The following is a 26,378-nucleotide window of genomic DNA, read 5'->3' as shown; positions in this document are numbered from 1 at the left end:
TTGGAGACAGCAATGCCTCCCCCACCTATGTCATCTTTTGGCTAAACTGGTTAGCATTATGTTCAATTTATCTCCCCTCTCTGTCAACACCTCCAATTGTCCTCAGTTCAGATCACAATGTTTGGTAAACTGTTCAAGAGAGATCCTCACTCCCCATCTCAAGAGGAAAATCATACTAGCCTTTCTCACAGCCCTAACATAACACAGAATCCCTGCCTGATTTGCTCCCCACTGCCATCCTTTGGACTTCACTCCAAAAATTAGTGAAAGTTATTAGAAAATTGATTCCATCTCTTATCTTTTGGTTTCCATAAGGGTAGGACCTTGCTTACTACAAGCTGCTGCTCACAAGCATAAACACAGTATCACAGTCCTTTTTCAGCCAGTTGGCAGGCAAGTCCGTGCTGGAATCTATGAGTCCAGGACACAAACTTTTGTGAAAGCCACAGTTGTTACCTGCTTTGCCCCTTCCTTAAATTGCCCACGACTTTGCCTCTCTTGCATGCAGGAGGGCAGGAGATCCACACTGATCTCATCCATCCCAGATGGCAGAAGGAAGACCAGCCCATGCACTAGGGAAGGAGGGAAGCAAATCTCTATGCACTGGCAATGAGCAGCTGGCCACAAGAGAAAGCTCACGCAGCAAAGCAGATTAACAGGGATTATTTCCACTTGTTGTCAGTACGACACACCAGCCCAGTCAGTCTATAAGTCTTATTGCATTAAGTTCTTCTACACATTTTGGTTGAGAAAAATCACAGAGATGATCGTCTAGTTCATGCAGTCACTGGTTGACACCATTCTTCAAGCTCTTTGTGCCCTGTGGAGTACTGCTCACTTAATTCACATTAACTGGCTTCAGCTTTGGACTTCTACTTCCCACTTGCCCAAGGATCTTACGATAGTGGGTGGATCATGATAAAAAAGCAGAGCTGAGAGCAACTAAGCAATCTCTGCATGATATCAGTCCCCAGTTCCAGGAAAGAGATGTTTTCTTAAGCAGGAGGCTACAGCCACAATGAACAAGGAATGCCTTGCAGTCAAGCAGGTCTCCATTGCAGGATTTGGAAGGGGCTCTGATGAGGGCTGGTGGTCATGTTGGGTTGCTGTGTGGTATGGAGAACTGCAGAGACAGAGCAGCCACAAAGGAGAAGTAGCATGGGAGAGCTCCTGCAGAACTAAATCTCTTTTTTGCATAATCTGTGGCAGCACTAAAAGCACCATTGCTTGTTTATCTCTTCTGGAAGTGGACTAAGCAAAACTGAAGGATGGTATGCAGAGTTCAGTGTCCTCACAGGGAGCTCGTGCAGAAGAGCTACTGCTCTCATACTCTGCCCTCAACACTCACTTCTACATGTGGTAGGGAGATTGCAACAACAAAGAGAGGGAAAAAAGGGGAAAGAACCACCTCTTTTGATGCCTGGTAGTGAGAGAAAGCCATTTCCAAACAGAGAAAGGGGCATAGGAAGAGAGAGTATTAATTCCTCTCGATTAAAGATCTGGAAAAGCCTTGTGAACATTTCCTTTCCTGCATTATTAACAGTTCTGCAGGGTGATATCATCGAGGCCTTTTCCAAACTCAGAGCGTCTCAGACATTACACCACCAGGTTTTGGCTGCTGATACATATGACCAGCTACACCCACCCCAGCCCCCTCCCTGCAACACCCCCAGAGGGACCAGTGAACCCCCACTGCCAGATTCACCAGACCCCTGTTCAGCATCTCAGCAGCCACAAGCCTCCAAGATCTCATCCCTGGACACTGCACCTAAGCAAATGCCCTCACAAGCAGCTCAGCTAAAAATAGACTCTAATTGCTCCTAGGAGCCTAGCATTCTGAGTCCCACTGTTTTTAAGACCAAGAAAGCAAGCAGCTCATGATGCCAGGCAACTGGATGCTGACAGGTAGGTTTGGAAGTAGGAAGAGGAAGGAGGAGAGCAGGTGCCTCTGAAGGATATCTCCAGGCCAAGGTCAATGCAAAGGTCTGTGACCCTAGTGCTGCAGAGAAAGTCCTGGACAAATTAACAGCTCACAGTTGAAAACCTGCTCTTGGCAAAGCCACTTGCATGCTAGAGGAAGGAGAGCAGCTCTTTCTAGTCCCCAGCAGTTATGTGCTCACATTCTGCACTCCAGAACCTCTGTTGCACATACCTTGATAGCTGCAGCTCTCCTCTAGTTATGGTGGGGTTCGTGTCCAAACTAGCTCTGCACCAGCATAAAGAGGAAATGTCTCCACTGACATTAATGAAATTAGCCCAGAGTGTCAAATTAGGCCAAGTGAGAGCAGAATCTAGGTATGGTGGAGATTTGCAGCCATAGAGAAGCCTACCAGCACAACAGACAAAAACAGTGTGTCAGCAAAGAGGTTTTAGTTTCAATTTGTCCAAGAATCACAAAAAAGCAGCAGTCATTTAAAAAAATGCCTGAGCTGGGTTCCTCAAAATAGTGGAAGTTTCGTTTAGTGCTTACCCCAAGCAGTGTGTTAGCAACGCACTCAGGGCGCCTTCTGTAGAGAGAGAAAGTGCCAAAGGCAGAAGAAAAATAAACAAACCAAATGCCTGGGCTGTTCCACTGGCCAGCACAGATGTCAGATTTGCTGTTAATAATGCCGATGGTTTGACCTGCTTCCCTGCCTGCAGTCACGCCCAGGAAGGTGTGAGGAGCCCCAGAGATGCAGACAGCATGTGCTTGAAATGTCCCCCAGTGGGTTTGCACGACAGCCTGGCAGCTCTGCTCTACAGATGTGCTCTGTCAGTATAAAACATCCCAGGGCTGTCAGCCTGCTCCCAGCAGCCTCATCTACTCCCTTTATGCTTAAGGATCACAGAATTGCAAGGCTTTCTTCTGTTTATTGTAAGGACATGTTGCCTGGATCCTTTTTGGATGGAAACTCCCTGCTACATTGCTCTCTAGCAACCTTAGTCAAGGTTCCCCAGAGTTTTTTCCAGCCCACCAGACAGTTTAGTTGCTCCAAAACAAGACTGGGTTAGTTCAAATCCAGTATTTGATCAAATGGCTCAGCTACATTCCTGCTAGGATATTGCCCTCAGTATCACCACTCTGCCTGTTTAGCAAGCAGTCCATGGATGAGAAAGACAAGTGCATGCCAGAAGTTACTGGGTTTACCAAAGCAAACTAACCACAAAGGTTCCGAGCTGGCAGCCTTTCACTAGGAAGAGATCTGCTCCTAAGGCTCTGCTCTTCCATCACTCTGGCAGCTTTCTGCCGCTATTGTCTCCCCTCTCTCTCTCTTCAGAGATTTATTTTAGTACTGACAGGGACACTGCAAGGACCTTTCTTTCCTTTCTCCATTCTAAGGCACTTCCTTTTCTCTCTCTCCCACCCTCTGTGCAGAATGAGAGGGCCCATTTCCCTGCAGTGATTAATTCCTTTTGGCCCTTACAACTCAGAAGAGATTTTCTGTTACTGCTGGGTTTTGTCCCTCTCTGATTCACACACACCTTGCATCATATAAAATAGCTCCAAGCACTTCCCATTGAGAATATGGGTTAAAAATCCAGCCTGAGTCCTCACAGCAGAAGGTCAGAGAAGAACACAGTGGGTAAGGGTAAAGGAAAATACATGGATGCCATGTACAGCACTGGCAAAAGCATCACTTCCCTACTTTAAAAGGAATGTTGACCTCTGGGGAATGGAGGAGGAAAGAGACTGCAATGGCTGAGAGCTGCACTATTTGCCCCACAGTAAGCTCAGCCTGTTTAGCATCTTGAATGCTAGAAGAAAGTGTCTTTATCCCACTGTAATCCCAGGGAGTAAACATGGAGCACTCAAAAAGTCTTTAATCTCCTGAAGAAAGGAAGAACGGGAACCACAGCCGGATGCCATTACCAGGCAAGCTCCGATTAGAAATAAAACACCGTTTTGTAGAGTGGGGCTGATCAATCTGTGCACACAGTAGATTCCTGGTCTCCACTAACTCTGCACTGAGGCTGGTTAACCTCCCAAAAGCACTGCTGGCAAACCCATATTATTGGGCGTGGGACAGAGGTAACTACTTGAAATGAAGGGGCCAGTCTTACACAAGAGGTGAGGCTGGATGATTGCCTGTCAAACCTGGGGAACTTGTGAATTGCCAGAGCTCTCGTTTTGCCTGTGGCATTTCTGTAAACCTGCCACTGGTCCTGGTTCAGTGCTGGCATGTGTCCTGGAAGCACACCTTCTCCAAGCTGTTCATTGTTCCAGGTCTGCCAGAGACTGAATTTTCTCCCCTGCCTCTGGCAAGAAAGTTTCAGCTTTCCTTGTATAACCTTGCAGAAGCAGGGAGCATGGCAACCAGAGGGGGCTGGCTACACCCTCAAACCACAGACGAGAGGCTGTGTGCTCCAGATCCAGAGAGGAGGGTGGACAGTCAAGGTGACCTCAGAGTCACAGAGCATACAGCCAACTCAGCAAATCAGCTCAGATGACACTCACTGCAGTGTGGCACAGATGAAGGAAGAAGTCCCAAGGTATGCAAATAATTTCAAGGATCCACTGGCAACAGTTGTACAGCAGATCACCTTGCAAAACTGAGCTACAGCCCTCCCAGGGTAATGTAGTAAGGTGCTCCATAAGGCAAAAACTCTGGTTCCTGCTTGGGTATGAGGCAAAAAAAAAAAAAAAAGCGCAGATGTAAGGCTGTGGGTCCATGAAGTTTCTGCGTAAGTTATACCCAAAAGAAAGAAACTTCAGCTACTATGTAGCACCCCCCTAGTCTTTGATGACCCTTATACTTGATGCAAGGGGACAGCATATACAGACCAGGCAGTGAAGACTTCCCACAAAAAGAAGCCATGCCACCTTGAAAACTTGTTGAGAGATGATGGGTTGCATCTAAATCCCTGCAAAGTCTCTCAGGATGCAGGCACTGCTTTCAAGCTTCAAGCCTGATTAAAGAAGAGCTTAGAAAATGCAGCCAACTAAGTGACTCTTACACTCAAGTGCATGAAGCTACAGAGAGGTGTATATAAATCTTCACTCACGAGCGCAGACTGTCAAGATTTCTTTCCAGTATTAAGAAGCACAAGCCAGTCTAGATAAGGATCTTGGAAAAGAAGAAAACATCAGGTGAACCAATTTCCACACTGGTGTCCCCTGCCTTTGAACACCTCTCCCACATGACATTAATCCTGGCTTCCTCTTCCCACCTTTCCCATTGCCAGTTCCAGCTAGTTCTGATGCGTGTGTGTGCTGGCTGTGATACTAACATACACACCCTGCATACACAGGGTGTCTGTACATCCCTGGACACAGGTGCCAGACCAGGGTCCAAACCAGCTGCACTCTCCATGTCTTTTCCATGGCATGGCACTGGACCAGGCCTGATTCTTCTGTCCACCTGCAGAACTTCACAAAACCTGTATAAAGGTTACAATCTTGGGAATTTCTGCTCTTCTCTCAAATTTGGTTGAGACTGTTCCACATGTTCAAAAGTTGGCAGAAGGGCCCCATGGTAAACAGCATGATTACAAAAACTTTGTCACCTTAGGAAAACATCCAAAACCAGCCAAGAGCCTCATACACTACATCCACAACCCTACAGGTATCTTGCTGCAACAGGACAGGCCAAGAAGGTGCCCTTTGTGCATGAAGCACAGGCAGCTGTCTGCTACTGGTGCTTTACTGCCTTTCCAGTTCGCTTGCACATTGTAATATGGACAAAAAATAAACTGCTTATTCAGCAGCAACCCCAGGTTTGTCTAGTTTTGCTAATGGTGGGTGTTGATCCTCACTGAGATGATTCACGAGTTGACACTATTTTCTGTTCTCCCCTTCTGTCTTCAGCCAGAGCTCTGATATCCCTGGCTCATAGCCAGGGTGCAGGGTGAGTGTCTCTCACTTGTTTATAGCAGGGCTGGGGGATGTTTAAACGAGGGTGGCGATGGGAATCTTGGAAACTTCACAGCACACATAACTGCAGCTACAATCCTTCCTGCAGCTGACAAGTTCCACTCAGGCCAGAGTATAGAAATTTCTTTATCTAAAGACAAATCCATTGACCAGCTACTTCTGGAGATGAAGGCACTCTCAGGGATCATACTAGCTCCAAAGCAAATTTAAAAACCATAATCACTCATAGCCTCATCTTTAAAAGGCAGGGATCCAAAATCAAAAACTATGTGTGCAGCTGCATGCTTAGTCAACACATGCAGCTATCATGATTGCCTGCAAAAAGAAACACTTTGACAGGAGAGGGAGAGTCCAGGGTGACCTCTCTGGCGAGAGCAGGTCCATGGTGAACTGTGCAGCTTCAGCGGTGATGGTGTCAGAGCACAAACCCAGCTTTAAAATAAAAAATTCTCTAGTCATTATTTTAGCAAGGAAGCCCTACAGATTATTACTAAAGCTAAAAGAATTTGTTTAGTTCCATGCTGTGTTTCACTGTGAATGTTTATTTTCTTTCAGCACATCATTCAGCTTGGACAATGACAGCAAGCTAATTAGTTTCATATTTTTCCGTACTTTTAAGCCTTTCTCCTTGACAGGATTTCATGACTGCAATACCAAGATTGTAAGCATGATGAGCAAAGGCATGTTTGATTTTTTTGAAGGAGTCTAAAAATCTTAATTTGATCACTTATTTTTTTTATTATCAAGTGATTCCAATAGGTTTGCTACTAGCTAATGACTAGACCAGAGGGTCAAAACTGACCTGATCATGTTTCCTTACAAAAAAAACCCAAAAAGAACAACAAACAAAAAACCACCAAAACCAAAACCCTGAAGCCTAACTTAGGAAACTGAAATGTAGATGCAGAAACTGCTTGCAAGCAGAAAAACTCTTGGAGTCAGAGGAAGCGGAATCAACTCTGATATGATAAATTATTATTTTTTAATGCCTAACAACTTGAAGGTCAATGGTAGACTTGATGATTGGATGGGAACCAAATGCCAAGACCCAGCAACATCTCATCTACCTATGTTTGCAGTTCAAGACAACAAACACATTCAGGGGTCCTGCAGGACTGTCTTTTAATGACCTTTTTTAAAAAAAATAATATTTGGACTCCTCACAAGAGAGTCTCATACACAGGAGTCCGGGAAACCCCAAGTCAAACAATGCACTGGAGTGCCTGGAGCTCATTTTTGCAAGGGCAGTTCTGCTTGAGAGTGCAGCTAAGCACTGGCTCAGTGCTGAACTGCTTTTTTTTCTGAGAATGCAGCATTAAGCATAGGATCCATCATTGGCCACAAGTGCATCACACAGGACCATTTAAGAAGAGAAAGAACCTGAAAGACAGAAGGAGCTGGGCAAGCTGGGCAGCAGCATGCTCTAACTCTGCATGTTTCCCACACTGGCATCACAAGCACCACTGGCAGGAGCAGTGGCACAGCAGCCTGGGTGCTGATTGCCTCATTTAAAGGTCTTGGTTCACCTTACCAGGGACCTCTAACTGCTGGGGAACTCCTGGAGCAGAGCTGGGTTCCAGCCACCATATAGCACGCTCAAAGTACCGACATGGATCCAGTAATTCCACAGGACCATTCTCAGCTATTCCTCCCTGGACTCACACTAATAGCTCCCTGTAAAAGCCAATGTCCCACCTCCCATTCCCTCCCACACTTACCCTGTATTAATTTTATTTTCTTCTTTCTACTTCCTTCCCATATTCTGCCCCAGTTTCCATATCTCCTCTTCAGTAATTTCTACTGGTGGACAGTTCTGTTACCTATCAACACCAACCTTTTGAAAAGTAAAAACTCCATACAGCTATATCACAAGCAACCAGAGATCCTACATTGCATCCCTGCAAAACTTAGGGAGCAGCAATTGCTGCTGTCATTACACACACCACGAGAGATGATCCATGCACTGGAAACAGCTGCCTATCTGCGTATCAGCAGGCTCCGTGCTGCGCTGCCATTGTTGCACCGCAGTGACTTGTGCCACTGCTCTGGCCAAAACACTCAGCTCAACAGATTTGCCACAACAGCCACAGAGCTGGCGAGTCTTACCAAGCGATGGCACAAGGCCAGGGTGACAGGCTGCATGGGAGATGAAGCCAGGTAAATACGTAACAGCTGAGACTGGGGATAACTTGGAAAGAAAGTCTACCTCAGCACCACAGTGCTGAGAAGCAGCAGATGAGAAGCTGCTGAAGCTCTAGAAAAAAACGGTCCTTCTGACTTGCCTAAAACCCCCTAAATCTTCCTTCTGTGCTGAAGCCTAAAATAAAGAAGAACAGGAAAGTAGGTTCCTTACAGCAGAAAGCAAGAGACAAAATTCCCCTCAGAAGAAGTGCAGTATTTTCCACACTGGTGACTGTCTTATCATGGAAAGACATCTGAGACACTTCATTAGTCACTGCCTGCAGTGTGCCTCCTTAAACATGTCCCCAAAGCAGTAGAGACCAAAAATAAAATGAGAAAAGAGGAATCTCTCTATCTCCTCAAAAATGTGGAATTAACTGAAGTGGCAGTTTATATACCATGCAAAGCATTTTCTTTGTATATTTTACAATCTTTTCATCTGCTATTTTCATCTGCAAATAAATCCTTTAAAACAGGAGCCAAGTCCAGAACTGTGCTACTAAAAAGGCCCAGAAGTATTTTTCTTCAAACAGGTGTCTTCACTAGTAAGTCCAAATCCTGAAAATAACTTAAAAGCTGCCAGTTCTCACTGGAGCTTCTCTCACAGGTTTGGAGATGTGTTGGTAAAGAAGCACACATGCAGAAAGCTGTGCATTGCATGTGAATACTCAAGGTCCTACCAACTGTGCCCCTAAAGGGGACTGCAAGTCTTCACTGGCAGGGTCAACAGAGACCACTGGGAGGAGCCAGAAGAATGGCAAAAGGAGGGATGGAAGAAGGTACTGCAGTGCCTAAAATACTTCTTTGCAAATATGACTTGTATTTAATTCAAATGTTAAGAACCAATAAGGTACAGAACAGGAATTGCCCTTTCAAATCTCTCCTAGAACCTAGTCTGCACATACAGCATCAACTCATGCATGAGAGAAACAAAAATGCCAAGTGAAGTATGGAGAAAAGCTCAGTATATTTTCTGAGCTCTGACAAAGGGCAAAATCACTATGTGAGAGCCTTCTAAGCTCACTGGCATTCTGTGGTTCTTATCTGTCACACACTCATCACTTCAAAATCAAGGAATAGAACTGGACCTGCCCTTCCAGCTCTGGCAAAAACTGCGTGTAAGAATCGGAATTGTTTAGGCTGGAAAAGACCCTTAAGATCATCAAGTCCAACTATAAACCAAACACTGCCAAGTCCACCACTAAACCATGTCCCTAAATCCCATACCTACATGTCCTGTAAATACCTCCAAGGATGGTGATTCTAACATTTCCCTAAGCAGCCTGTTCCAATGCTTGACAACCTTTTTGGTGAAGAAATTTTCCCAACACCCAATCTAAATCTCCCATGGTGTAACTTGAGGTTGTTTCCTCTTGTCCTATCACCTGTTACCTGGGAGAGGAGGCTGACCCCCCAGCTCACTATGACCTGCTTTCCAGTCACTGTAGATAGCAAAAACGTCTCCCTTGAACCTCCTTTTCTCCAAGCTAAACAACCCCAGCTCCTTCAGGTGCTTCTCGTAGGACTTGTGCTCCAGACCCTTCACCAGCTCCACTGCCCTTCTCTGGATATGCTGGAGCACCTCAATGTACCTCCTGTTGTGAGGGGTCCAAATTTGACACATGACTCAAGGCGTGGCCTCACCAGTGCCAAGTACAGGGAGACAATCCCTGTCCCGGTCCTGCTGGCCACACTATTTCTGACATAAGTCAGGGTGCCACTGGCCTTCTTGACCACCTGGGCACACGCTGGCTCACGTTCAGCTGCTGCTGACCAGCACATACAGGCCCTTTTCTGCCAAGCAGCTTTCCAGCCATTCTGCCCCCAGCCTGTAGCACTGCCTGGGGCTCTTGTGGCCCAAGTGCAGGACCTGGCACTTGACGTTGTCAAACCTTGTACCATTGGCCTCAGCCCATCAATCCAGCCTGTTAGCGCCTTCCTAACCTGCAGCAAATCAACACTCCCCCCAACCTGCCGTCATCTGTAAACAGAGGGAAGGCGTCTCCAGGGCCAGTCAGGCTTATCAGAGCAGCCAGATGGTTTGGCAAGGGGAAAGCAAGGTTAATTCACCTGTCCCGGCAATGACGCCTGGCCAGCTCTTGCTCGGACATCCCTCCCAGTGACTGGCGGAGGGAGCGCTGGAGCCAAGCCGGGCTGCAGCGCACCCTCAGGCCGCGTCCCGGCCGTGCCAGCAGCTGCGGTTCCGGGCCCGCCGCAGCAGCCCGGGCCAGGCCGCGCCGCCGCCGGCGCCCTCTGCCGGCCGCGCCGCCACCGCCACCGCCACCGCCACCGCCACCGCCACCGCCACCGCCACCGCCACCGCCACGCCACCGCCACCGCCACCGCCACCGCCACCGCCACCGCCACCGCCACCGCCACCGCCACCGCCACCGCCACCGCGCGGGCCTCGGGCCGCAGCGAGCGGGGTACAACGGGATGGCGGCCCGGGCCCCGGACACCGCACGGCAGTGACATGCCAACGCCGCCGCCTCCAGACAAGCCTCCCTGCCTCCTCTCACTTCTCCCTGGGCCGGGAGCACTCTGCAGACAGACAAATTCCTTCTGCCTGGACTCTTCTTTCAGAAGAGCAGCAGGCCCAGTTGTATCAGAGCAAAGGGCTTTGTTCTCCCAGCCGCTGCAGGTTCCTGGCTTTTGTCATCAAATCTTCGTTGTGGGTACTCATCAAGCCCCAAATCAGAGTGATTTGCTAAACCGCAAGGCCTGGAGTTCCCTTGAAGAGCAAACATTCTGCCATCGGACCAAGAGTGTTCACTTTTGTATGACAGCCTCCACCAGCACAAAGACTAAACCTCAACTTAGGCACCTACAATGCCCTCATTGCTATGCAGCCTCAAAACAGGATCCAAAGAGCTTCCAGAAAGAAAACGGGGAAACAAACATGGCAAAGAGGGCAAGGGAAACAGTGATGAATCATTTCTGTGATAAGCTAACACCCATGAATTGATCAGCTACAAATTTCTGGGGTGGTGGGAACCTGTACAGGTGCACAGCACTCCCCACAGCTGGCAAGTCACGGTCTCTGCAGGACAGCAAGCTGTGAGACGCATTATCAGCCTTAACACAAAAAGATTTGCCGTTTCCCTCACAACCACAGAGCAGCCTGTAATTCCCAGATGCAGCTAATAGCAGTCACTTATGACTAGTTGCGGTTTCAGGCTATGATAGATGCCGTTCACTGGTAACCCTTCCCTCCCTCTCTCCATTAATAATCCTCCTCCTCCCTCCAGTTACCAGAAAATACAGCAGTGCTGCCTTCTGCCTGCCCCTCTCCCCTCCCTCCAGGCTACTCCTTTGGAGAATTGGCTCCACAGCTGGATTGTAAAATAATCCAGCTGTTCCTATGACAACATGCTGGCAGTGGGCAGAGATGACGCCAGCACGCAGTGTTGGCCCATTCACTACCAACACCCAACTCTGTTTTGGTTTGGGAAGCATTTGTTTTTCTATGCGGGCAGCTTTGCCAAGTACATTTCTGAAGGCCGGAGGGGCAGGAGGAGCCACAATCCCATAAATGCCAAGAAAGTTGCTGGCTCTGTGATTTACCCTTGTTTTGGTTTGGCTGGGGTTTTTTTTGCCCCAACTCCATCTGATGTGAGGATAAAAACCCCTCCAGCAATCTTGCAGCTGCACACAATCTTTGCAAGACTTGATCCAGAGCCTGATTTGAAAGGCACAGTGCAAGACTTTGCGTGTCAGGCTTCCACAGGAAAAAAAAAAGAAAAGCCTTGGGTAGAATCAATAGGGGCCACACAGTTTTTATTTTAATATCTTGCCTGTCAGCAGAAAGTTTGCAGGGTACAGGGAAGCAAAGGGAAAGCTTGTTCCATGTAAAGCATTAGCCAAACACCTGGCTGGACTCACCCAGCCTCTCCAGCTCTGACAGGAGCTAGCTCATGTACCGAGGGATTTGGGCAGAGGCCATTAGCAGGAGCAGAAGGACTTTCCTGTCAGGCTCAGCAAACACATGAGGCTCCTTAGGTACTGCAGGTATTAAACCTGCTCAGCAAAGCCAGCTCCTTCAGAGTTACTAGGGTAGTTCTGCATACATAGCTTGGCAACTCCAATGACAGTGTTCCCAAAGGTAAGGTCGGGAATATGCCTGACATTCCTCAGGAGAGGAAGACAATTTCTCAAGGACTATTACCCTCACAAGGTAACTCAGCACAACAAAATGCCCCAGTGTCAACAAAATAAGAGGCAGAATTTGTTACTGCCTGTATTTTTCACCATGCCTCCATTTTTATTCTGAAGAACTTGAGAGCAGAGCTGAGTGTAAGACAGGTGAGGCTCTGTAGCTGAATAAGTGCTCAGGTAATTATTCACTACCGCAAGTGTAACAGTGGCAACTTCTATTGCATGGCTGCAACTACTGCAATCGTTGTCTGGCTGCAATGACTGCAGCAGACCATACTGCTCTGCCATCAAGATGCAGAAAGTCAGCAGGTAGTGGTGAAGAAAGATGGTCCTCAGCAAGAAAATAAAATAATGAAAGTGGTTATGTTGTTTTTGAAGAGAGACCTCCATGGGCCTCTCTGGAGACAGAACACAAACCACCAATCAACCCAAACAAGTGCAACAAAGGCATTGTATCTCAAACTACTCAGGGTTAGGTCTCTGATCTGGCATGTTGAGCAACTGGACATAGCAGCTTGTTAGGTACAAGGGAAGGCAAGATAACAGATTAGCTTAAACCTGTACATGTCTCCTCAATGAGAGCAAGAAAAGAAAAACAACTAGAATGACTATTTCAGGAACTGCCTTAGAAACTGAAGACCTAACAGCCTCCTGTGAACCCTTCAGCCTCAGTGCCACCTGAACATCCAGCATAGTGATTACAGCAAGACACCCCTTTCCCGGATCTAGTCTCTGTCAGCCATTCAGTTGACTGGCCCAAGACAGGCTTAACCCATAATCTCTTTAAATTCTTCCTGCAGAACACAAAGAGTCAAAACACAGTAAAATAAACAAAAGCAAGGCTCTTCTCCTGACTAGCATAGCCTGTGGTAGTCCAAGCCCCTTGTGTGGTGTGCTTTAGTCTTCAGCACTTCTAACAAGTGCCAGATCCCAGCCCCACAGCCTCTGCCAGATCCCACTTTACAATCTCTCTGACTTTTTACTATTTCCTAGGGCAAAATCTGATAAGAGGTTGCCAGGCCCCTGGTCTATATGATGTTTACAGGAAGAGACCACTCTATCCAAAGCTTCATTAGATAAACTAGACTCAATATCAGCACATGTACATATTTGAGAGGATTAAGAACAAGATTTCATCAAAAGGTATTTCAATTATCAGACTGCACAGTAGATACACAGCAAGGCAAATGACTCTGAGAGCAAGTCTGGCCATGTATCAACAACCTGTCCGTCCCATGAAAAGTCTACCTGCCTACTTGGTCCTGCCCCAGGAAGCACCCTTGTGAGGCTTGGCAGATCGGTGAGAGGAAGGAGGGCAGCCTGAGAGCAGTGTCAGTGCAGATGGGATCAGGTGAGCGACTAGGAAAGAGGTTTTTTGGAGAGACCCTAGAGGGTCCTGGCAAAGTAGACTGCTGCACTGGAGCATCAGCTCTTTGGTTCTGATTGAGCCAATGACTTACTTTAGTTAAGTGCCTGATTATATGCCACCTACCCCAACAACTAAGCTTAGACACAAATTAGTGAGATAAGCACATATTTGCCCCATGTGGGTTGGAAACTGCCTGGATCAACCACACTCAAAGTCAGTCATCAGTACAAAGTCCAAGTGACAACCAGTGGACTCTAGTGGCATCTCTTAAAGGTCAGTACACTATGATGTCCTTAGTAACACCCTGAACGGTGTAACAAAGCTTACAAACAGCAAATTCACACACAACACCAAATCAGGAGTAGTGTCTGACATGCTTGGAGAGCAGTGCTAACACTTGGAGAAATCCAAGTAAGCTGGAGGAATGGGTAATAACAATTTCATGGAAAAAATAATCAAATGTGACTCCCTTGCCTGGGACAGAATAACTCCATAAAACAGTACTGGGTGCCACCTGGCTGAGGAGCTGCTTCACTGAAAAAGTGTTTGGCATTTGCAAAAAGTTTGTGAAAGCAGCAACAAAACACTAACGCTTTGTCCCCAAAAATGTCCCAAATATGTCCCCAAGATCCTGATTGTTTCCCATAAGACTAATCAAACACTAGACCAAGTAGCCCAGAAACGTTGTAGAAACCCCATTCCCAGGGATATCCGAAATCACACTGGCTAACACGGCGAGCAACACACTCTGGTTGGACCTGCTTCGAGCCGGCGGCTGGACTAAGGACCTCTGGGGTCACAGCACCCCGATCCAATACTCCTCAGCTGGGACTACTTTGCCTTTCTCCCCCAGTGCTCAGCTTCCCGGAGACCAGCAGGGAGCAGTGAAAGGCGAGGAATGAGGACTTACCCACCCGACGAGCAGCATTCCTGCAAGGCTGCAGACACTTGCCGGAACCGCCCAGCGCTGAAGTTGTGAATGCCCAGCCCGGGGAAGCGGGAAGGGGCCTCGGCCAGGCTCCGGCCAAGGAAGGGCACGGTGGGATGCGACCCCCGGGCACGGGACAGGGCCGGGAGCCGCCGTGGGGACGCCAGAGCCGAGCAGATACGGGAGAGCGCGGGTAGCCACTCTCTCGGGGACCTGGCCAAGGGACGAAGAGGCCGGGGCGTTTCCTATAGCCGGAGGGTCGGGCGGAGGGGCTGGCCAGCTGGCTGCACCCACGGGTGCCAGCCCACGAGCCTGATCCCCAATAGCAGATGAACTCCCGAGATCTTCCCGATATTGCTGCTGTCGGCTCTGGACATTGCTTGTTGCTTCAAGGGTCTGGGGCTACAAGGTTCATATTGCCCAACTGTCCTCCTTGATCTCGAGATATAAACACACATGCTTAACAAAAACCGAAATTTAAATTCTTACATAACCACATGACTCCAGGCACTGGGATGATGATGAAATCCCAAGAAGCATCAAGACTCTTCCACTGACAACAGACCTGCCAAAACCCAGGAGACGTGGGCCATTTTACTGGTCAGCTTTGCTACAGCTCAGGATAGTGCCCACAACCATTGTGCAAATGAGCACCAAGGCCACAAAGACATTTGCATCTGCTGTCAGTTCTAGTATAAATTACTTTTTTTTTTTACGTAGCATGTTGATTTAAACTATAGAACTTTATTCATAAATGACATGTATGGAAAATCAGACACAGGACAAAAAGAAACCTTCCAGTAAATGGATGCCTTGTGATCCCAAAACTCTGGGTTTAGAGGTGGCTGAGCTTAGAAGAGCTGCCTCAGGGGTCTAATTGGGGTGGATGACTATGACTGGGGTGGTTGCAGGCATGCCCATCTTAGTCTCTCCACCCTGCTCTCCTGTCCTGGGCTAACACACCTGTTCCAGGGGAGGCAGAAGAATGGGAACATCAGTCCTTGTCACTGGGCATCAAGGAGCTTTGCACAAGCCCCTTTCCTCAGTCATTTGGTTAGCTAATAGCTCTATTAGGCCATGGGCAAGGGTACAGCACAGGCTGTCACCCAAGAGACCTAGCAACACACTGTAGACAGCAAAGATAGTAGTTTAAATTGCTAGTTAGATCTGTCAGAGCATGATATTCAGATCTTAGAGCTGCTCATACATATACATAGAGACATTTCATAGATCTGGAGTAGTTGCTTGCCACAAACCCTTTGTGCTACCACTCAGCAGCTTCCACACACACCACCAAGGCATTACTTGGCTCTCCGTGATGCAACAGAGACACAATGGCTGACCCAGCCATTCATACACTCAGTGCATCAACAAAAGTTGGAAGGGGTCTCTGAATGCCACCCTTCCCATCCCTGCTCGAAGCAGAGTCAGTTAGAGTGGGTGGCTCAGGGCCTCAGCCAGTCAAGTTTTGATTACCTCCAGGGCTGAGGTTTTACAGCCTCTCCAGGTGACATGCTCCAGCGTCTGACCACTTTCAAGGTAAAACATAAGGATTTTAGTGAATGCTCTGAGACTGAGCACTCCAAACTGAACTTAGACAAATCTCTTAGGTCCTGGATATGCTGTTCCACAGGAGTTTATACAATTCTGTCAGCTACAGGACTTGACTGGTTGTGAAGTAACTTTGGTCAGGAATTCAGGGCAGCCTAACTCTCCCACATTAATACATTTGTTGTGCCAGTGTAACTTCCTGAACCATTCAATTGAGAGGTCAGACAAGTAACTGTGTACAAGCCAGGAATAAAACAGAATTACATGAATGAGAGCAGACAAGATAACAGGACCACATATGAAGATTGACTTAAGATCTTCTGAAACGGTAGCTTCACTGAAGTAATATTGGCCTTTGCAAGGGACACAACTTTCCAAAATCTGGAGAATGAGCTCCCTAAGGGCTACAGTACCTTCAGTACCTGCCAGTTCAGACTGCAAGCTATGCTGCTAACACCTGTAGCACAAACACACTGCAACACAAAATCCACTGGGGAGAGGGGAACAAACCACACATTTGCTTATTAGTCACTTTTGAGGTTAATGGGAAAGTGGTCAGATGCTGCTTTCAGTGGTTCATGGTAAGCTGCAAACTAGAACAGAACACTTCAATTATTAATGCCCAAAAGGAGCTCCAAAATCCTCAGGTGGAAATCATGATATAATAAATACTTCATTCTCTTAAACACAGAAGATTATTTCAGTGCATAATGTACCTTAAAAGGAAATACAAACCTTTGCTTAAGAGTCAGAGCTGGTCTTTACCACGTTCTGTGCCCAATCACCTGCAGGGCACAAGCTGTCATGCAATATCCAGTAATTAAGCTATATTTATTACAAGATTGGAAGCTGTGAGGTCATTCCCTGTGCTACTACACGTGCCTTAAGTTAGCTATGATAATCATTCTCACATGTACCCAACCAATGTTTAGGCCTTCAGCTACAGTTACTCTCTGATGATGTAACAGCAAGTGACAAAGTGGCACAGAGTGGAAAAAGATTGCTGACTTTGGTGGTAAAGTGATTTGGAAAAAGGAGATTTTGCTCAGTTTGACTGCATGGAGTTACACTCTATTCCATATATCCAGCAAATGGAATAGCTTGGCACTATTACTGCAAAGACAGAAGTATCACCATTCCAGAACCATCTCATTGGTTCCAGAACCATCCTTACCTACTCTATAAGGAATAAGCAAATAAGTTGCATTTGTTTTGGCATGAAAATGCTTGCACAGTAAAATCTTTCTCAAATTATAGGTTCTAAAAAAATATGGAAAAAAACCAACCCAATACCGAAGTGCTAAACCTTTCTTGGCAAATCTTGACTTATGTTAGTGACATGTGACTATATGGCAGGTTTATGAAGAAGGCATGTTAATACTATTCTGGTGTAATGAGCAAGAGTCTTGCATTCCTGTAGTGCCTTTCTGCAATAAGGAATAAAACAACAACAAAAGGAATTTCATTAGGTCTTGACTAAATGTGTTGCGGCTAAGATCCAGTGAAGGATTTGCCCTTGGAACTTAAAGGTATGTAGAAAATGGATAAAACTTTTCTCAAATAAATGTTCCCAATCCGGATCATCCTTTCTGAGGGATGAGGCATAGGTAGCTCATGTGACTATTATTTTGTGGTTCTTAAAGTGTGGAAACCATCCTATCAGCTTGCCATGCCCCTTGACTTAGCTCCCAGACCTAAACAAATACACATCCAGGCAGAATAACATGTTTCCATGTCTGTTATTTCACCATGTTTCCCACCAATTATGGTTACATATCTGCCATTCAGTGAAAAACATCAGTTCATGTTTCCCTTAAACCCCACCCCATATTTAGGATAATTTGGAGATAATTTATCAAACACTGCAGTCATCGGGATTCCTTTTGGAGCACTGAACATGTTACACAACACTTACAACAAGGTAAATCCTCTAACCTGCCAGAGTTTGTTTATAGCCTGACACAGGCAGCATCTACAATGCCAAGTGAAGCTGGGCCAGGAGCTTTTCTGTGGTGGAAGAGCTGGGCAGTCCACTCACCACATCCACACTACACAGCACCTGGCTGGTGGTCACCCCCAACTACACGTGGTCTTAAATAAGTATTATTTCAGGAGTTTTATTTCAAACAGGTAGATTTTAATAAAGGAGAGCTTGTGCCGTAGCTCAGGGGGATGACTTAGAACAGGAAGCTAAAGGACTTGTCATAAGTCACAGCATAGAGGTGAGTTTGACAGTATGAAACTTGCTGGAATGTTACTGGATCACCCAGAAAAGTGGAGGGGGTCCAGTCTCACAGAGTCTTGCTCACTGCTCATTGGACACATGCTACCCTTTAAACTACACCCAACCCATCATCTTGGAGATTGCTGGTTGACACATGCCAAGACTGTTCCAGAAACCAGAATTATTACTGTATAGTAGAGCACAGTGGAAAACAGGAAACAAATACCTAAACTTGATTCCTACCCTCTTTGATTCAGCAATACAGGCATAGCCAAGGGACCCAAGCTTGTGATACCTGGAAATTGCTGACAGATAGCAGCAAAAAAACCACAGCTATGTTGCTTGGGGTGGGGGGGGAGGGAAGAGAATGAAGAGGATGGGAGGATCCGAGAGGCCCATGAATAGTTAAAGGTTTGAAGAGCTGAATTCTTTGAAAGTCTTGGAGTGAAAGCCTTATCAGTGCCGGAAACCCCATTCTTGGCTTTGTACTCAGTTCTTATGTAATGACAGCAAATTACTTTGTTTTATCTTCCCTGGTGTCCTCGAGGTTAGTGACACATCATTAGGTTACGTTGCTATTTTAATTCAACTGCCATACCACATGCTTAAATGCTGTAACAGAGCTTGTCCTTGTCTACAGTGTGCTACTGGCAACTGTTATTTTTCCTGCAATTAGAATTCAAATGCTTCATAGCAGGAATTTCATCAATCTCAGGCTGAAGCACTCAATATACTTCAAAGCAGTGTCAAAATAATGTTTTATTTAAAAACCTAAATGCCCTCTCACTATCTGAATTCCGTGAACCTTCCTGATTATATGCTTAAAGACTTACACTGCCACTGTATTTTATGGCCTTTACAATACCATTACCTATTTGGGGAAAATATTTAATTTTGCAAACAAAACTAAATAAATACTATTTTATGAGATGGTTTCTCTTCCCTTCTTCCCGAGCATGAGAAGATTCAAGATGGGCTATTTAAAAAGCACTCAGTCCTTACCAAGTGGAAGATGCGATGCAATCAGAATTAAAATTATTCCTTTAATGTTGCAGCTGGTTGTCCATAGCCAACAGACCAAGTTGCAAAACATTTATATAAAAACAGAGCTCAAATCTAATCAGTGAAGAAGAGCTGAAAATCTGTTGTGCAGACTAAAGCTGCCAGGGGTTGGCAGGGGACAGGACACCACACCGCAGAACAAGAGCTCCTTAATTGGAAATAAAGATATATAGTCCACATGCTAGTTACAGCCTTCTTTTGTTTTCCCATGATATCCTGTTGATATAACATCCAGGTCCCTTGTGAACATCCGCTGTTTCCAAATAAGAATGGGTGTTGTTGGTTTCACTTCAGCACCTCACTGGATCACCAGCCTACCTCTGCCTGGAAGTGCTGCCGGATGCAGCTCCAAAGAACAACCTTATCAGCAAAAGATCTGAACAGATAAGGTGCACGGACATATGAGATCACATCTTCTGGTAACTTAAACAAATTTCAAACACCATTACAATATGGAAGCACAGGAAAGAGTGAAAGTTCAGCTAAATCCCTACAAGGCCACATAGAAATAGTCATATTTGATGAAATCAAGCACAGCTTTTGCCCCTCTCTTACCAGCCACAGTCTTCTGACACTGCCTGGTAGCAAGCACCCGAAGAAAGTAGTAAGGACAAAGTCAGTGGTCAGTGTGTAGTGTTGCCTCATCACAGAATTCCCTAAGGCCCCAGAAATTTCAAAATCAGGATTTGCACAGCCAAAGGGGATATATGTGTATTTAATAGTCCTCACTAGCTTTTATTTATGATAATTTTCTGGATTTTTCATGTCAAAAAAACCCCCCAAACCCTTGTAGTATCAAAATCAGGCCAAAAGATTTTCTACAAGAACCCACAACATGGAATTAGCCACCTTGTCAAGTTTGGTTTTATTCCACATTTCCCCAAGTTTTGCTTGTTGTACATCATTCTTACACTGAAAGAAACCTCCCCTGATTTGTGTCTGTGAAGCTGAAGAGTCCTAGTTAACTTACCTGCTTCTGACCTAGAAACTGTCCCACACTTCCTAACATTTATCTACTTGTCTGAACCTCTTACAGTGCTCTATGTCCTTCTAAAGATCAGAACTGTACAAAACATTCAAAGCACTGGTACACCATGGATTAATCCTGGGCCATAATGACACTCTCTGCTTTTATTCTCTTGCTCTTATCTCCTAACACTTGATTTGCTCATTTACCAAGTCTTGAACTGAGGTTTTCAGAGAACTATTATGTCAAGATCTTGTTCCCGAGGGATAAATCAGCTTCTAGGCTGTTTCTGTATGATTGAGACAGATTGTTTATCTTCCATTTAAAACACTTTAAATGTATCAAATTGTACCACCCACTCGCTTTGTATTGTGACATTTTACTACCTTTACTCTCAGTCCACAGGCTCCAATTCAGATCCTTGTGGAACCTTCCATATTGACTCATTCTACAAATGTAGAAAAATAAGAAATATTTTTCCTCTGTCTTACAGTCTTTACTGCAATGTCATGTATCCACATGAAAACTTCTTTATTCTACAGTTTCTTCAGAAGATTTTGCTCATAGATTTTGTTGAATACTTTTTAAAAACCCAAGTAGAAAAGATCAGAATGTCTCTTGTCCACATGCTTTGCTGACTCCTCACAGGACTCCCAGCAAGGCCAGGAGTTCTCATTAGAAAGGCTCTGCCAGCTCTCATGGTACCCCATTTTCTTCTCCCTGCACCCACTAGTTCACCTCTTCAAATTTTCACCAACTTGGCTGATACAAGCTCATTGTTCAGCAGCTCTGTAGAACTTTTCAGGCTGTTTTTTTTTTTTTTTTTTTTTTTTTGTTTTGATTGGTTTGTTTGTTTATTGGTGTATTAACTATCTTTCCATTCTCTGTTATCAAAGCCCTTCTAAATGCAATGTTACACAAAAGCCATTAGTAAGCAGCTCAGCTATTTAAGTCTTGACTTCTCTTAGAACTCTTGGATGAATGTAATGCAGTCCAATTGTTGGATGCTTTTTATTTTAGCCATTTGTTTCACTACATTTTCTACAGACCTTCCGCTTGAGACATATCTTCTGATAAATCTTTTACAAAATCAAGTATTAGTACAGGAATATTCTTACGTTCCTCTAAAGTGAGCACAGAGCAAAACACTAATTTAATTTTTCTCTCCTCTGAATAATCTTCTTTTTTCTTTTTTTTTTGACTTTTCACTGGCTCTGATAACATTTCTGGCAAGCTTCCTGTTCTGTTTTGACTGAAAGCAGGAGACAGATTTTTGTAACAAAATAGTAACCAAAAGTAACAAAAAGATACATGGCACGAGTACTGGCGCAGTAAATGTTCAAGGATGTAGGCGCCTGTCACTCGGTACACTGCAGCCACGTTCACAGCAGCTATGGTGCGGCTGGGCCGTTTTGTTTTGTTTTGTTTTGTTTTGTTTTGTTTTCCCACCATCACCGATCAATTCTTCCAGCTCAGAGCTGACTGTGGAGATTTCCAGGTGGACGGGTGGTGCCACGGAAGCGCAGTTAGGGACAGCGAGAGCTACAAACCGTTACGTGTGGGCTGGCTTGGGACTCAACACCGCGCGGCGTGAAATCCCCGCTCCTTCTCCCGACCCCTCACCCCGCAAAGGCACCCAGAGCGCCGGAGGAGGCGCAACGGAGGCCGGGCTACCTACGAGGAGCCAGGTGGGGCAAGGCAGGGAGCGGTGTGCCGGCCGCGGGGAGGCTGCCGGCGGCCGGGCAACACGTCCCGGTGTCCGTCCCGGTGTCCGTCCCGCCCTGCCTTCCGGATCCTTCCCGCCGCACGGGAAGCGCGCCGGCGCCGCCTTGCCATATATGGGTAGGGCCGGAAGCGCGCGCGTCACGCCGCTGGCTCGCGGCGGCCCCGCGGGGAGCGGGACGTCACGTCACGTCCCTGGCGCGCCCGCGCGCGGCGCCCCGGCAACCAAACAGTAAACACGGGCGCGCGCAGGCGCGGCGGGGCGGGGCGCGCGGAGGGGCGCGGGCCGCGCTCTGCCCGCCGTGAGGGCCCCGCGGGGCCGCGCCGGGGCCGGCCCGACTCGGGAACCTCGCGCTGATCTCAGGTACCGGCAGCGGCCGCCCCGCCGCGGCCCGGGGGCTGGAGCGCCGCAGGCGGGGGGACGGGCGGTGTGTGTGCACAGGAGCGTGTCGGGACTGCGGCTGCTGTCAGCGCCGAGAGCCGCAACACCCTCCTGTAGCCGGGTACTGCTGTGCGGGGCAGCCCTCTTTAATCTGCTGTAAACGCGTTTGAGGATCTTCACGTTGTTTTACAGCTCTGCTTTCTGTAATTCGTGACAATAATTCCACTGTGCCTTGCGTTGTGTTGCAGTTGCATTTCTAAGAATTAATTACACTACTGTCCTCAGAAGGATCAGGAGCGCAGGAGGAGTCAGAAATAAGACGAGCGCTCCCTACTTGTCTTATCTCGTTCCATTGTTGTGTTTCACAAAGCTTTGCGCTGGTATCTGTGTGATGTATCAGATACAGCTTGTAATTGAAGCACGTGCTTATAACACATTGCAGGCAGAGATTGCTGCATTATTCCTCAGCTGAAGATAGTGGCAAGATGCCCCCTCTTTTAAGTGCAACTTGACTACATAATTCTCAATGCTAGGAAGCAGATAAATCATGTTCATAACACAGCATAAATTTTATGTAGCGCATCCTGAATTCTGGGTTGTTTGTGGCTGAAGGCAAGGAGTAAGGCTAGAGCCTGGGGTTAGACGTAACGTGTCTCATGTAGTGCCACCCCTGAATCTGACATCTTTGCGTAACAAATGCAAAACTGACACTTAGACTTGGCACTTGCTATCACTTCTGTTAAAAAGAGAAGCCTTGGTTAGGTTGCAGGACTGCTGTCTCTCTGAATTTAGCTGTTGATTTTGCTTTAGCCTGTCTGGTGATCATGGGAGAAAATGGGGCCAGGATCACTCCACCTACTCTAAGGGAGCTGTGTGATATTTTGGGGCTTGGTGGACCCCTGTTCCTTCCTGCCTCTGCTGAATGTCTGGTGACTTCAGCAGCATTCATGGGCTCCCAGAGACCTGAATTGTTAAGCTCTGAACTCGATGGTCTTTCAGCAAGACAGCACATTGTGATTCCAGATTTAGTGACTTCACAGGGTTACCTGTCACATAAGTCTGACTCTTGTAGCATCACCTCCTACCTACATGACTGCTTCATGGTTCAGCGCTACTGTGCATTTGCTGCACCTGGGTGTTGCCTGTGTAAACTCAAGTGGCAACGTGAAAGTAGCTGCTTCTCAGTAGTAAGTGGGATTAGTCTTCATCACTTGTCAGCTCTGCCTACAGATTAATGTTGAAAGATGGGAAACTGCACTTGTAATATTTGCTTTTACACAGGGCAGGCCTTGTTGAGCAAGTCATGGAGCTGCCATACTCACTGCTGAGGTGAGATACATCCTGTGTGTGTTCTGATTAGGGAAGGGGTGGAAAAAAGTAGAGCCTGCTGCAGTGACCAGGAAATGTGGATTCACAGAAACCTGACCCTCAATGCCTGCCTACAAAGATTCCCTGAAACCATGGTGTCAAGATGGCCTTTGGCTGGACACACATGCCAGCACAGCTGACATCTTCACTTTCACCTTGAGAAAGGAGTTCTCAAATTGGAGTGACAGGGCTGGAGGCTGTCAGGGGGGCCTCACCACTTTCAGGCAACCCTTCCTGTGTAGCCATGAAGGAGGGAGCAGACCACTACTCTGCATGCAGGGATAATCTGGCCCAGCTGCTGTCCTGCCCAGCAGAGTACATTTCACTGCACAAGTAGCAGGGGAGACACAGGGTAGCAGCCATTCTCAAGGAATGCTGCAGGAGAGACCACATTTTCAGAGACCCCAAGGAGGCAGTACATTCCTAGAATGTGTGTGCCATTTGCTATAACTCATTCATTAAGGACCTGGCTGGCTTTAATAGAAACTGAAGAGTCAGTAGTTTGCCTTATACCACTCAGCCCAAATTGATGAGTGCACAAGCCTTTCTCCTCCCCTCACATCCAAAGAGGATAGGCCAGAGGTTCCTAGAGGAACCAGACCACATCCAGGGGCACCCAGAGAGAAGAAAATTGGGCTGTTAGGCACATGGAAATGATCATGTGGGCCCCAGCCTAGAGGTGCCCTTTCACCACCTTCCCAGCAAGACCTCCATCTGGTTGGTGAAAGGCCACAGCAGGTGACACACAGAGACACAGAAGGGGACCAGACCCAGACAGATCAGCTGGGAAAGGCCATAGGGAGCAACCCTGCTGCCTACCAGGATGGGTGTAACCACAGCCAGCCCTGACTAGTGCCAGGACAAGGACAGGGCTGGCCTAAATGGTATTCCCATCCTGATGCACCCTAGGCCTCAGGCAGATTGCAGTTGTCTGCAGTTTATAAAGCCCAGACAAAATTAGAGGCTAGGGAACCCCTTTGAGGTTACAGAGAAACAAGTGCAAAAGGCAACACAAGGACAGCTCCAGCAGTCAACTTAAATGCTTTTATTGACAATGTCTCTGAACAATAATAAGCAAACAATGCTTAAGTTTCATCCAAATTCACTTTCCACATGTCAAAAAAGACCTCAAGGTAGAAAAAAATAAAATAAAAATATAAATATCTGAGAATCCATCTTAATAAATAAATTAAAAACACAATAAAAACGTTTTCATGGAAAACTTATGTCAGAACATTCAGACCACCTCAACAATGCATGATCAGTAAAGTTACAATGAACATCAATGTAGAACTACAGTACATGGATATAGCTATTTATCTACCTACTAGAAAATAAAATAGAGTCTCTTTCCCCCCACATAAGATGGGTCATTGCTAAGTCATCAGAACACGATATTGCCAGGAACACAGTAGTTATTGTTAATCAGCTGCACTAGATACGAGTTGGAGATACCCAGCACCAGGTTAAATTCCAATTATTCAAAACCAAGAGATTAATTAGTTAATGCTAGTGATACTAAGGAGGGGAGGGAGTCACCTACCCAGCCATGTGGGACATGCTACAGACTACCAGCTCTCATGGATGGGCCACTGGGGACAAGACAAACTCCATGCGATTTGCTACATCTCTGGAAGAGGTAAGAGACCTCGGTGCATGACGCTCTGCCAGGCCCCGGGGCACCAGGCCAGACAGGGGGTGGCGGTGGCAGGGCCCTCCCCAAGCCTGGGGAGCCCCATGGGGCACAGCTGCAAGTCCGTGGGGGTGCATGGGCAGGGGAGGGGGCCCAGCAGGTCAGTCAGTGCTGGAGCCCTTCACAAGGCCAGGAGGGTGGGGGAGCTGAGGGAGTCAGACGAGGGCTCATTGCTGCTGCTGCCCTTCCGGTGCGCGGCAGCGCAGCTGGGAAAGGCTTCTGCCTCGGGGTAGGTGAAGACGAAGGTGGAGGTGTAGGTGCTGGGGCACGGGGTGCAGGTCACCACAGGGGTGCAGAGGGGCTCCAGCTCACCGCTGGTCCCGGCAGTCAGCGACTCCCAGTCCGACGGGTAGAAGGAGGAGGCCCCAGGCAGGTCCATGTCGGGCACAGAGCGGGAGGCCTCCCGCGGCCCCGTGGAGAAGAGCAGCTCGTCGAAGGGCTCAGCCTTGAGCTCCAGCCCGCCGCTGCTGCTCTCCTTGGGCGGCACGGCCGGCGGCGCTTCAGGCATCAGCGGCAGAGCAAAGGCAGCCTCCTCGGTCATAGGGGGGCTGGGGGTGCCCAGGTCCAGCGCGGAGGCAGCACTGGCAGCTGCCAGCTCCTCGGAGAAGCACAACTCCTCGGGCATCTTGCAGGCGGGCCGGTGGGCCGCCAGGATAAACTCCAGCTTCTCCTTCTCCTTCAGCAGGTTAGCAATCTCCGCCTGCAGCGCGGACTTCTCCTCCTCCAGCTGGTCGGTCTCCTGCAAAGAGAGAGCAGGCTGTCAGCCAGGGCCGGCATCACTCCCAGCTGGAGTCCCCTTCCTCCTGTCATCCCCGCCCCGGGTACTCCCTCTTCCCCCGCCACCTCCCGGGCAGGACTTACCGCCTGCAGCGTGTCGGTGAGCTCCCGCCGTCGGTTGCGGCACTTGGCCGCTGCCATCTTGTTC

The 26,378-nt window shown here is 47.4% G+C and overlaps 2 protein-coding genes and 3 long non-coding RNA genes across 7 annotated transcripts in view; 3 read left to right on the top strand and 2 right to left on the bottom strand.

Moving 5' to 3' along the window:
* JDP2 (Jun dimerization protein 2) overlaps nt 1-16,841 on the bottom strand; it is a 47,136-nt gene extending 30,295 nt beyond the window's left edge. Inside the window, exons 1-2 of one of the 3 annotated variants that reach the window (XM_086893351.1) lie at nt 16,771-16,841; nt 14,974-15,049 (exon numbers count right to left, since the gene is read on the bottom strand). The gene's annotated coding sequence lies outside the window, so the exon portion shown is untranslated. Of the gene's footprint in view, nt 1-10,102; nt 10,220-14,466; nt 14,777-14,973; nt 15,050-16,770 lie in introns of those variants that run through there. The other 2 variants (XM_086893350.1, XM_086893352.1) reach the window with 2 other exon arrangements.
* On the top strand, nt 13,899-16,480 carry LOC147652652 (uncharacterized). Its single transcript, XR_015288103.1, has 2 exons — nt 13,899-13,967; nt 14,410-16,480. It is a non-coding gene; the product is annotated as an uncharacterized LOC147652652 (long non-coding RNA).
* Nucleotides 16,842-17,455: 614 nt separating the features above from the next.
* Nucleotides 17,456-19,505, top strand: LOC147652651 (uncharacterized). Its single transcript, XR_015288104.1, has 2 exons — nt 17,456-17,564; nt 18,166-19,505. It is a non-coding gene; the product is annotated as an uncharacterized LOC147652651 (long non-coding RNA).
* Nucleotides 19,506-22,305: 2,800 nt separating this feature from the next.
* LOC147652650 (uncharacterized) overlaps nt 22,306-26,378 on the top strand; it is a 12,391-nt gene continuing 8,318 nt past the window's right edge. The window contains exon 1 of the long non-coding RNA XR_015288102.1: nt 22,306-22,374. This is a non-coding gene — a long non-coding RNA (uncharacterized LOC147652650). The remainder of the gene's footprint in view (nt 22,375-26,378) is intronic.
* FOS (Fos proto-oncogene, AP-1 transcription factor subunit) overlaps nt 24,791-26,378 on the bottom strand; it is a 2,696-nt gene continuing 1,108 nt past the window's right edge. Inside the window, exons 2-3 of the mRNA XM_086893235.1 lie at nt 26,315-26,371; nt 24,791-26,192 (exon numbers count right to left, since the gene is read on the bottom strand). Coding sequence (XP_086749361.1) covers nt 25,575-26,192; nt 26,315-26,371 — 675 coding nt within the window. The 3' untranslated portion in view covers nt 24,791-25,574. The remainder of the gene's footprint in view (nt 26,193-26,314; nt 26,372-26,378) is intronic.

The sequence above is a fragment of the Cyanistes caeruleus genome, chromosome 6 (genome assembly GCF_971803275.1).
Source record: "Cyanistes caeruleus chromosome 6, bCyaCae1.hap1.1, whole genome shotgun sequence".
Taxonomy (NCBI): Eukaryota; Metazoa; Chordata; class Aves; order Passeriformes; family Paridae; genus Cyanistes; species Cyanistes caeruleus.
The sequence above is the reverse complement of the archived record's forward strand: the minus strand, read 5'-3'. Positions and strand labels throughout refer to the sequence as shown.